General features: G+C 44.9%; 1 protein-coding gene across 5 annotated transcripts in view; it reads left to right on the top strand.

The window, feature by feature from the left end:
- The window catches only part of sobpa (sine oculis binding protein homolog (Drosophila) a), a 121,140-nt gene that overhangs the window by 105,908 nt on the left and 2,217 nt on the right, over positions 1-13,015 (top strand). For 4 of the 5 annotated variants that reach the window (XM_078940520.1, XM_078940521.1, XM_078940518.1 and 1 more), the window contains one exon: positions 819-2,823. In XM_078940520.1, coding sequence (XP_078796646.1) covers positions 819-2,822 — 2,004 coding nt within the window. In that variant the 3' untranslated portion in view covers position 2,823. The remainder of the gene's footprint in view (positions 1-818; positions 2,824-13,015) is intronic. The other variant, XM_078940519.1, reaches the window with a different exon arrangement.

The following is a 13,015-nucleotide window of genomic DNA, read 5'->3' on the forward strand; positions in this document are numbered from 1 at the left end:
CAGAGTGATGTACAGTGTTAGATTTCCGTCACACAGCGCTTGACATTTAGACTAAAAAGTTCAAATTTGGTCTCATCTGACCAAAGCACCTTCTTCCACATGTTTGCTGGGTCATTCACATGGCTTATGGCAAACTGCAAACAGAGCTTCTCATGGTTTTCTTTTAACAATGGCTTTCTTCTTGCCAATCTTTTATAAAGTCCAGATTCTTGTAACACTCTTCACTGTGATAGATCAAGAATGGTATAAAGTGTAAACGTTACCCAAAAAAATGTAAATTAAAATCAGAAAGACTTATACACAAGAAACTACACACTAAATAATTATTAACAGGTATGCATATTTTCAGATCGTATTTTTGGTTAAAAAATACTTCGACTTATGTATATAAATGAATATTTTTATACTAAATCAAAACATGCATGATGCAACAGGTTTTTATTCCACGCATCCAACTAGGATGTTTTATATTTTTGTTTGAACAAAATAGATAAGGAAAACAAAAAGTACAATACAATAAAAAGGGGTCAAATAGTTCAATTTATTCTAAACCTTTTAATGCTTAAAGGAAACTAATGAATTAATAACCCACCTAGAAACTGGACAGGTCATTGTGAAAACATTGTGAAATGCTAATAGGCAGTTATAGTAAAAAAAAAAAGGTGTTGTAACTGTTTTACTAAAATTAGAAAGAGTTTTTAGATTACAGTTCTTAAATTTTCTGTTTTGCAACTATTGTAAAGTTTAAAATGTTTATTTAGTTAGAAATCATATAGTTTCTCTTACATTATGTTTGTTATATGTACATTTTCCTGCAGGTGTGCGACTGGTGCAAACACATTCGTCACACTAAGGAGTATCTGGACTTTGGCGCTGGGGAGCGGAGGCTGCAGTTCTGCAGTGCCAAATGCCTCAACCAATACAAAATGGACATTTTCTATAAGGAAACGCAGGCTTCCCTGCCAGGAGCACTGTGTAACCCTGCACATGCAGCAGGTGGGGAGAGTAAGCCAGACTGCGGCGGAGGAGTACAACTGCTCACTCCTGAATCTTGGGGAGCACCATTGACTGACATTCGAAGTAAACCTCCATCACCTGGGGGGCCTTCCAGTATCTCAGCTTTGGCTCCTTCTATTTCCTCTGCCCCCTCACCTCCAGACATGGCTGGCGTTTGCTCTCCGTCCTCCACTTCAGCCAAAATTCTCACACCCAGACCCCACGAGAGCTCAGCACTTGTCCCCCCACCTGTTCCAAATTTGCACCCACCAGTCGGAGTTCCTTCTGGTAGCCCTCCCATGGTGATGACACCCAGAGGTCCCATGCCTCTCCCTCTTTTCATGGAGCATCAAATGATACAGCAGATCCGCCCACCATTTTTCCGTCCCTCTTCACACCCTGCAGGCCCAAACAGCCCTCTATCAAACCCCATTATCCCTGGTATTGGTCCACCTCCACCCAGCTTTGGTCCAACAGCAAGCTCTATGCATAGGCCTCTGCTGTCTCCACATGTCCACCCCTCATCCAGTGCCAATCCTGGTATGATCCCGCCACATCCTGGTCTCTCCATGACGGGGTTGCCTCCTTTCCCAGTAAACATGATGCCCAATGGACCTATTCCTTTGTCTCCAGTAATGAACTTTGGGATGCCATCCTTGGCCCCATTGGTACCTCCTCCAACTCTCTTGGTCCCCTACCCAGTAATTGTACCTCTTCCGGTCCCAATTCCTATCCCAATCCCAATCCCAATCAACTCCAAAACTTTCAAGGACCAACCAGAGAACAGCAACTTAGTCAGCAGGGCTCCTGAGTGCTCTGAAACCCCCGAGTCTCAATCTCTAGGATCCCCTGGAGGTAGCAGAGGGGAACAGAAAACAAGACTATCTGGTGGTGAGCATGTGTCTCCTTTGTCAGAGAGAGCTACAACAACAATAGTAGACTTAACTGGGAAAGCAGAGGACAGTTCAGGAAATATTGGTCTAACCGGTGGCCCTGGATTGACAAATGAAGTAATTGACCTAACCATGGGCCAAAGGCCCGGCCAACAGCAGGTAATTCAAAGGATACTACCTGGGGTCCACGTAAAAGTAGAAGGAGAGGCAGACTGTAAATCTCCACTGGCTGTTGGCTTGGAGGGCAATGGGAGGGATGAAGAAAAGGCAGAAAGAGAAGGGGAGGGTGCAAAACACAAACAAACTCTGGAATCAACAGCACCTCCTTCCAGAAACAATACACCTTTGAGCAAAGCTGATTCTCCAGTGAGCCAGCTCAGTTCCTGTATGCCCAATCTCGCCTTTCCACCTTTACCCTCCTCTATACGGTCCCAGTCCATAGTCCTGCCCCAGTGTCCTGTAAGCTCTACTGCAACATGTAATGTGATAGTTAATGGTACTGGATGGCGCTCATTTGTCAATCCTGCCTTTGAGTCTTGTCCAGACCGAAAAAGAGACCGGGTTGGAGGACAAAAGGAAGATGGCGATCGACCAGCCAATGGTGATTTGGAGTACGAGGCACTCAAAGAGAACAATTGCTCGGTCGGTGAATGGGAGATGGGAAAATGGGTTTCAGCACAAGACGAGAAAGTAGACACAGTGGAGGGCAAGCCAGATCCTGACACCAGCATGGAGGAGGGTGAGCATGCCTATACCCTGCCTCTGCTGTCAGCTGGAGGCTGTGTGGTCATCCAGCCTGTGCCAAAGCCTTCAGCTGAAAAGACTGCCATTCTGTCCTGCTCCATCAGCACTCCCCTGTCAGCAGCCGGAAGCCCGGAGTTGGAGCCACCGCTGAAGAGGAGGTGCCTGCGTATCCGCAATCAAAACAAATAAGGTGGGTTCATACGATCAAAGCCTTTGTCAGAATTTTGTAATTACATGGGTTTTTGACTCAATATGGCGTTTAAGCCTTGTGCTATCTTAGGCACTTTAACATTGGGAGTTGGGTCATCTAGACCCACTAGACAGTGCGCTGAACCTTTTTTCTTCAATAATTTGTGATCTTCACTGGTGTCCATGGATTACATGAAATCTTTCCACCTTTATCCACCTTTGTCATGGTAGGGAGAACACGTCAATGTAAGGGTGGGGTCATAGGATAGCACAAGAGTTGTGTCAGATTTTTCACAGATTTTAAGTTTTGCATTTCTGGCCCCATGATAAATTTTTCAAAGCCCTCTAGTTAAAACTACCCTACGGTTAGATATCGGCTGTCTGCAGGCAAAAAATGGGCAAACCAGTGTGGGGCACCTGGATGTTGTGCATGAAATAGCAAGTTTATAGACTGCTTAGTGAGCCTATAGAGCCCGATGTTCATATACATTTTTCTTTTGTGGGCCACAGGTCGTAACAAACATTTATTCAACACGCAATGGTAAGTAAGGGAGAAGTAGCTGAGACACAGGTGTGTTAAACAGACTTTCCATTTTTTCAACCCCATCTTGAATCTGCGCCCTTTGCAAGGAACCAATTAGTGCTATTCAAGTGATAAATGCTCCCTCCTGTGCAGTCTGACTGTTAGAAATCAGAAAATTGGTGTTGCTGTCATATGCATCACCTGAAGGTCATAACTGCGTGTGACTTGCATTTGACTTACGGATACTTCATGATACACTTACCACTCGTGCGACAGTTGTATGTTCTATTATCATGAATTCTCTTGAGGTAGCCAATCTAGTTATAAGGCATACCTGTGCTCCTATCTACAACCCTCCATGAGCCCAGGCAACCTAAAAACTACAGCACCCATATGAGCCTGTGTGTATATGAGCCGAATCCATTTGATAAACCTTTCAATGAAGCCAAAGCATTCTAAAGTACAAAACAAATACTGCCATTTAACCCTGTTGAAAGGCTTTTCAGCATCCAATGAAATAGCTGCCATGGGGGATTTACTATCCTTCACTCCCCACATAATGTCAATTAATCTTCTGATATTATTAGCAGAAGAAAAGAAATGTATAAAACCAACCAATAACAAGTAAGGATGAATAATGTCATTCTCACTGGAGTACCGATCAAACCTCAGGCAAAGCAAAATGCAGCTGGAGCTAGCATTGCTAATGCTAATAGCGCTAGCATTGCTAGTAGCTCTGAAACGGAGAGCGGTGGAGAGACTCTGGAACCCCAAGTGGAATCATTTCTCATGTCTAAAGGGATTTCCCTGGATCTCAACACCATCGCGAACTGCCACCCACTCCCCAGGAGAAAGGAGACAGATAAACCAGCGATCCTCATCATGTTTGTGAATCAAAAACACATGCTAGCTCCGATGAATCAACGTAAAAATCTGAAAGGATCTGGTGCTTATCTGAACTACCATCTGACCATAAGGAATGCTGAAATCGCCAAACATGCCAGGCTTCTCAGGAAGCGTAAGCAGATTGAGAACACTTGGGTTAAAAGCTGCAGGATTTACGTCAAACCACTCGGTCCACCACAGCCACCATCAAGAAGGCTCAGCAGCGTCTGCACTCTGTCGTCGTCTGCACGTCTGCGTCTGTCCTCAGGAAGAACAACATCAGCACCAACCTGCTGCTGACCTTCTACCAGTCATCCATCCAGACACTACTTACATACTGCATTACAGTTTGGTTCGGCAGCTGCACGGTCGCGAATAAGGAGAGACTGCAGAGAGTCGTAGAGACAGCTCAGAAGATCATCGGGCGCCCTCTCCCCACCCTGCCGGACCGCATGCTGCATCACTAGGGCTCAGAACATCATCAAGGACAGTTCACACACCGGCTCAGACCTGTTCGACCTGCTGCCCTCTGGGAGGCGCTACAGAGGCATCAGAAGCAAAACGAACAGACTAAAAAACAGCTTCTTTCCCAAGGCAATAACCATCCTCAATTCCAAAATGCACAGATAAAAATCTGTGCATTACGCAATTTTGCACACTAATTTCGGACATTCTTCATTACAGTTTATATTTTTAGACTTGTATATAATGATCTGTTTGTTTGATATTGTATTTCGTTGTTCCTTGCTATTCTTGCACTGAAATGGTGATTCCTCAATCTCATTGTTCTGATAGAACTATGTTGCCAATATTACTGGATGCAACAGCTGGCGTTAGGGACTGAGACACCAAGAAGAAATCTATTCTTTAGAATGACCCATGAGGAGGAGAGTAGAAAATATAGTCCCTTTAGGATGGATTTTGTAAACGCCAGATGTCCACAAGGGAGCATGCCTCAGACATTCCCCTCAGTGCTGTTATTGCCTTCGAGGTGCGTAAAAGTCTAGAGCTTCGGTCTAGGATCGGGTCCATTACTTCATTAAAATCTCTGCCTATGATAATTGAATAGTCACCCACCTCCAATAATTTATTTTCCAAATGCCCACAGAAATGAAGGATCATCCACATTGGGTGCATAGACATTAACCAGAATCACTTTGTTACCTTGTATGTCACATAACATTAATAACATTCTACCTGCTTCATTCTTACTCTGCTTTATGCATTGAAATTGTACCCATTTGTTAATTAATGTAGTCACTCCTTTACTTTTAGTACTCCCACTGTTTGAACCCACAAAGGTCACCCAACCAGTACAAAGGTTTTGTGATTCCTTAGGAGACAGATGTGTCTCTTGGATAAAACAAAGTCACATTTTTTAGATTTAATAAATGACAATATTTTCCTCCTTTTAACAGCGTTGTTAAGGCCCTTGACATTCCAGCTCATCAAGCTTAAATTATTCATACGTGAAAATGGAAGAGACAAATGAATCGGTTAGTTCAAAAGGGTCCCAAGTCCAAGAGGTTTGTTTTTCCAGGAAATGATTTTGATTACATAGCTTAAAGGGAGGCTACACCAAATGATTCATACTTTACCCAGATTTAGCACCAGTTCATAGGTTACAAATGCTATCATATGAAGCACCTCACTTTTATCATTTCAGAGGACTAGCAAACTAAAGTCTCTGGACTTGGGCCCTTCTTGAATTAAACAGGGGTGCTGCCATATTGGATAACTAGTGCTGCCAACTATGGGATAAAGCTAAACCCATCCAAGAGAGGCCCAAGTCCAGGAATTTGGCCCCTCTTGCACTCAATCCATTTTAAATGTCAAACATAGTCAATACATTACAATGGACTTGGGCCTTTTTTGCAGGATATATAATCAGATAGCTTTTCCCTTGAAGACCATAGAACATATAATATCGCTATTTTGAAATATTGTGGACTTGGGCCCCTTTTAAACTAACCGATTCAAATGTGAATTAAGTAATGCTATATCCCAATAAACAGCTGCATTGTGTTGGCATCAAAAAATAAAACAAGACCTTAAGAAACAATAAATTCCTGTCATAACAAAACTCAATAACGCCTGTGTAACGTGACAGCTACAGTTCCCTAACTGTGGTCCGTGAACATACACCTAACTTTAGCTGCTGCTAAGCGCTACACCCTCCCATACTGAAAGGCTAGAACAAGAACAGTATACAACCTTGAACCTAAACAGTATGAATATTAGAACATTCTCCCACTAATGCAGTGCTTCTCAAATAGTGGGGCAATGCGATGCCTGGGGGGGCGCGCAGTAGTGACGGTTTTAGGCACAGGTAATACGAGCAATTGTCCGGGGCGCAAATTTAATGGGGGGGGGGCGGGGTGACAGCGGCTCAGTGCTTGGAAAAAAATCTGTGCCACTGTTGGTTCACTATTATCTGTTATATCACAGAGTTTGTAACAGCCTGAAACTGTGAACTGCCGTCCCTGCAGCTGCTCCTGTCTCCTGTCACTGGGTGTGTGAGAATGAAAGGGGAGGGGTAGTGGTCTCAGGCTGCCAGGTGGACTGTCCCACGCGGAGAGCTGCAAGCGCTGCCTGGATTGTGCAACACAAGGATCTTCGGAGCCCTAGATCAGTGGTCCCCAACCTTTTTGTCACCACGGACCGGTACAACGCAAGGCACGTTTACCGCAGACCAGTGGGGGGGTGGGGGTGGGGGTTGAGGTCCAACGCAAGGTGTGTATCACGTGATGTTTGGTGTCGCGACTTTGACGTGTGTTAAGTGTGACGGATGTAACAGAGAGAATCCGGTCACTTTTCAAAATAAAACGTTTTTTTCGAAAAAAAAACAATAAAATGGAAATTAATTTTTCTTTCTGTGCGTCCCGCTGCCAAGTGTCCCGCGGCCCGGTACCGGTCCGCAGCCCGGTGGTTGGGGACCACTGCTTTAGATCACTCAGATCATGTTAATAATGTCATTCTTTAATAACTATTGTAGACATTTAGATGATGAGTCTTTCTTTTCCATATAAATATATTCATCGTCTGCCTGTCGTTTAGTTGGTGTCAGTATTTGTCATAAAGACGGCAGATAATGTAGTAAAACAGCTGCACTTTATGAGATCATAAATAAACAATCCATCATTTAGAAAAAAAATCAGCTCAATGTTTTTTTACCCATGTCTTCAAACAAAAAACGTTTAAAATATTGGTGCTGCTGTGTTAATGTTTCAGATCAATTTACATTTAATATTATTTATTAATTGAATAATTTTTCTTTTTTTTTTTTTTTCTAACTTGTCCTGTCCAACAGCTAGGCAGGCAGATGAGAGCTGAGGGCCTCTTGTGTTGGACATATTTTACTTTAACAAGAGGGGTTATTAATCTTCAGACAAACCAAAGGTGCGACTGAACAAACCCCTTTTGTAATTGAGGCCAAACTTTATTCATTTCAACCATGATTGAAAATCTTTGGTGTTGGACCGGACGGAAAAGGAAAGAAGGGAAGAAGAGGGAGGGATGTCAGAGGGGGGGGGGGGGGGGGGGGTGATAGTGAGAGGGGGGGGTAAGACCATGAAGCAGCATAGAGCAGACAGGTTGACTGGTTGTTTATCGTTACGGTACAGTTCAAATGTAGTACAAAAAGGGCGGGGCCTGTTCACACACACTCAAATATTATCAACACACCTGCTAGCTGCAAGAAATGTTCACATGTCAACATGTACACAAAACAGATAGTGTTCACACACGCATACTTATGCCTTTAAACCAAATAGTGTGAAATTTTTCATTCATTCAATCATGCAAACTATAAGTGCAAAGTGAGCTAACACCTGTGCTCAGGTGAGTGTTTATGTTCTTCTAAAATGGATGGTGGAATGTGAAAAGAAGGAGGAGGAGCGCCCAGCCACCCCCACACCCAGACCCCCGCCGCAGCAGCAGCGGCAGCCGGAATCCCCCCAACGCCACACGGGAGCAGGCAGGGAACAACCGCCCCCCGGGCGACCAAGACCGCCACCCAGGCCAGGGCCAGCGGTACCGCCGCGAGGCCCCCAGCGCCAGAGAGCAGGGAGGCGCAGAGGGAAAGAGAGCGCCGCCCCAGCCCAGCCAGGAATGCAGCCCCCCCGCCGCGCCGGAAGAGCCCAACGCAGGGCCCTACCGGAGAAGGACGCCCACAGCCCCAGACGAGCACCCCACCACCACCCAGGAGTTCCGGGCATCCCCCCGCCCCAACCCCAGGTATGAGCCAGGACCCCCCAAGGGAGACCCGCTCCGCACTCCAGGCAGCCACCCACCCGGCCCACGGTTGATCCAGGGAGGAGCAAGGCAGGCGCCCGCCGGGGAACCCCGGGAAAAAAGGGTGGCCCACAAGGGGTGTTATAAATATGGCCCGACCAGGCTCGGCCATGTTGGAAGTTTGGCGGGGCCCAGCGCTCAGGGGCAAGGACCAGGATCCACCCCCCAGGGACACGAACACCCCCGGCTCAGGTGTAATATGAACCCCCCCACCGTGCGGAGAGAGCACCGCCGGGCCCAGGGAGCCGGCACCCAAGGGACACGGCCGCCATTGCCAAGGGGCCCGCACCCCCCACCAGGGAAGGGGTAGGGGACAGATGGACCCAGGTCCCCCCCTTCCTTGCAAAATGTGTGTGCGTGTATGTGTGTTTGAGAGGGTGTGTGTGTGCATGTGTGTGTGTTTATGTTGGAATGTATATATTGAGGGGTGTGTGTACTAAGGGGGGTGCAGTTCAAATTGGCGAGTAGGGCACTAAGGGGACATCTCCTGATTACTCACAGTGATGTCCCCCCACCCTCCCCACCAAGGGGCCCTAAATGTCTAAGGTGCGGTTAAAATTGGCGGGTAGGGTGCCAGGAGGACATCTGCTGCTTGCTTGCAGTGATGTCCAAGCACCCCCCCTACCAAGGACCCTACATGTCTAAGGTGCAAATAAAACCGAAAGAGGGGGGGCCCACTCCATACGGCAACCATAGGAGGGGGGCCACTGCCAAGTAACCCCCCCCCAAGGCGCATCGCAGGCTAGACCCCCCACCCCCTCACCCTAATATGAGGTTATATGAGGAAGGGGGTAAGTTGGGGACAGTTGGTCGACTGTGTCCCGGTGGTCAAACAGCTGTCCCCCAGCCCCCCCCCCCAGCAAAGGGGCCAGGGCCACCCAGCCCAGGGGCCCCACCCCTGGAGGCGCCGACACCCCAAGCCCGGCACCTGAATTATTTTTCTTAGCATTAAATGGTTCAGTTGGTCAAAATGTTTCTAGTTTAAATAAAGACCGACAGATCTTTTATTTCAGGGACTTTAGGCGTATTTTCTGTTTTAGACCATAACAGGGTTTCTGTGTGGCTAAATAAATGTAATATTTTTTTAAAGTGGATATGCATTGCTTTTTTTGTTAATGTTCACACTCACACAATTTTTATAGATACTCACCGAATATATTGTCAACACACACGTGTGTTTTTGTGTGTGTGTGTGGGGGGGACATTTTCTTTTTCCTAGGGTGGGGCCTGGCAAAAAATAATTGAGAAGCACTGCACTAATGTATGAAAGAAAAGAAGAAGAAACCATAGAAATTTGTTAGTCTGGCATATGTCTAATAAAGAAAGGACGTTTTTACAGGCTCTGGAAAAATGAAAAATGTGTAGTTTTCTCACCCGTCAAGTTTAGTCCACCACCCCCCCAACCCCCCAAAAAAACCTTTGAATGCAAAATAGTTTACAATATGGTCCAGTGATCCAAGAAACAAAGAAATTATTGATTTTCCCTTCTTTTCTTCCTTCAAACCGGCGGGATCCTTGAAGTGCTCTTAACATCAGCACTCCTGGGTAATTCAGAGAGAAACGGATGTGTTTCTCATGCAGAAGCTTCTTGCATTCTCTGAATTTTCATCCGTCTGTCACTCAGCAGCTTGGAGTAGTCGGCAAACAGCATGATGCGACGCTGTTCCCAGGTGAGGGTGCCCATGCTTCGTGCTGCTTCAGCAATGCGGTCCCGGTCCTGAAACCTCAGAAACCTGGCTATGATGGGTCTGGGTCAAGGTGCCTTGCTCCCTTCACCTTTTCCAGGCTTGGATCCGAGTCTGTGCATTCCTTCAATCTCCAGTCCCTTTTGAGAAGTTGATGTTGAATATTTTTGGTATTATTTCTTTCAAAAAATTCTCAGCTTTTTCTTCCTCACAGCCCTCATGGAATCCCATAAAGCGTAAATTATTTCTCCATTCTCCATTTTCAAAATCATCCATCTTTTGGCAAAGGGTTTCTACATCAGCTTCGGAAGCAGAAAGATTGATTTCTTGTAACTTGTGGGCATCTTCCAAAAAGCAAATTCTGCTCTCCACTTCACACATGCGATTAGCTATATCTGCTAATTTACTCTCGGTAGTTGTGCTCACCCGTATCTCTTCCAGTTTCTTGTCTTGGCTTTCAGACTTTTCCAAAATAAGCGCAGATAGCCGAGCCAGTTCTTTCGCCACATTGCTGGTCGGCCCGTCCTCCGTATCCGCTTCATGCCGCGGTGGGGATGTTTTCATGTTAGCCGTGCTAGCATTATCAGTCTCAAAGAATTTGCTCCCTGCTGCCCCGGAGTTGGGCTTGGCAGAGTGTCTAGTGGCGTTCGGCATTTTGGTGTTGTGATAATTGCATTACCCGGTCAGGGAAGCACGTTTCTTAGCTCTTGGTTGTATTAATGTCAGCAAAGATGCACGGGGATAGGCGCAGATCGCTCCTCAGCAGCCATATTTGTCAAGCACGTCATGTTACTCCTGTCCATGTAGAGCTTTTAAAACAAACAATGACATTTTAAAATTAATCCTAAAATTAACAGGAAGTCAAGCACGCAAGGACGCAAGAATAGGTGTGATGTGCTCATAATGTTTGGTTCCTGTTAAAAGTTGTGCTGCAGAGTTCTGGACTAACTGCAGCCGGGAAAGTGCCTTGTGGGAAATCTCAGTGTAAAGCGCATTGCAGCCGTGAAGAGAGAAAAGCCTGCAGGACCTGCTCGAAAATATTGAAAGATAAAAGGCTTTAACTTTAGATAAAAATGTGTTTTTAAAACGCCATTTATCTGTTTGTCAATTTTAAAATCATTGTCCACGTTGACGCCAAGGTTGGTGACTGTGAGCCTCACGTATGCTGAGAGGGTTCCAAGTCAAATCATGACTAGTGTTCCTGCAACTTACACCAGCATCAAAATGGATACAATAAACCATGAAAAGATGCATATGAAATTAAAATATTTGAATTGTAATTTTTCGGGGTCTTTTATACAATATGAGGATATAGCCTTACAAAGACAAAGTTATCTTCAAGCAAGTTTATTTATTTAGCCTAAATAATAAAGTTTAAAATATTTCACATGTTTTTGTGAGACATTTAATCTTTTCTTATTTTCTTATTTATTCAGTCACAACTTTTCTGTACAAATTAGCATCTTGCTCTTGTTCACTTGTTCACATTTACTTCTTCAAGCTACAGAATGACAATAAAAGTCATTCAGAGGGTTTGTTTGGCACATCACTTCAAAATTAAATGATCCACTCTTTAGTTGTTAATTAAATGAAATTGTGTTTAACAGCAATCTGTAGACCAATTCAGGCTCTGGTAACATGACACCAGCGCTCTGAATGAGATTAATTAGATGTAAAGAAGATGGAAATCAGAATTTCACTGAAAGGGTTGCTGAGAGCAAACCATCGGCTACAATGAAAAGAAGTAATACAATGGAGTCTTCAGGCTGCTAACAATACACTTTTTATGATGAGGGGTTTCTATAAAAGGAAGAGCATCACATCCTTTAAACAAAAATAATATCTAAAGGGAACCTTTAAAACCTCCCAAATGAAGGTGGAGCATTTATTCTCTGTTGATCTAAAAGGAGGCCATTTACTTGAAAGCAGCTTTGACATTTAAAAGATGTAGTTTTAACATTTTTTGAATTATCCAGATAGACCTACGGCACAGGAACTGATTCTGCAAGATGTTCTACTTAAAAAGATGAGAGGTCTGCAACATATATTATAGGTAGACTACGCTTCAACTGAGCGTAAAAGAGTCCAAAATGAAATCACATTGTATGATTTATTTAAAGACCCACTCCAGTGAAAATCATATTTTTGGTGTTCTTAAATATGTTTTTTGTGGCTTTTTTATCACGATGGTGGGAGAAAATTAAGCTTAAATTTGCACTTATGAGTTTTTCTTCACTCAAATAGTTGTGAATCAGAAGCAGACAAAAATACGTCGTTGGAAAAAGCCTGTAGCAGTAATGTAGGTGCTATATTCGGTGGGCCCCAAGCTCCATGCTGGGCTCCATTCCAATGCATCCACTTGCAGACTAATAGATCCATGTATGTCTTGGTTTTATTCGTTCCAGCTGGCATCTGGCTCAAAACTGTAAAGCTGGATAGCTCCATTATTGCTTGCCAAGGTGCAAGGGGCTGTAAGCTAGCAGGAGAGCATGTAAACAAAGGGATCATCGGAAGTCAGGGCAGGCTTACTCTTTCCCAACGGTCCGTCCACAACTCAGAGGTAAATTTCTGCCGGTCTGCAGAAAGCCGTTTTAGAAATCAACACAGGTTTTTTGATTTGGGCTAAAAAACGAAAAATCAAAAAAAGGGCTGCACCGTAGCACAGTGGTTAGCGCTCTTGCCTCACAGCAAGAAGGCACCTGGTTCAGGTCCTGGCTGGGGGACCTGAACCAGGACCTGAACATCAATGGGGGACCTTTCTGTGAGGAATTGCATGTTCTCTCCATGCGTGGGTTTTTCTCCGGGGT

The sequence above is a fragment of the Oryzias latipes genome, chromosome 22 (genome assembly GCF_053564925.1).
Source record: "Oryzias latipes strain Hd-rR chromosome 22, Olatipes_Hd-rR_3.1".
NCBI lineage: Eukaryota > Metazoa > Chordata > Actinopteri > Beloniformes > Adrianichthyidae > Oryzias > Oryzias latipes.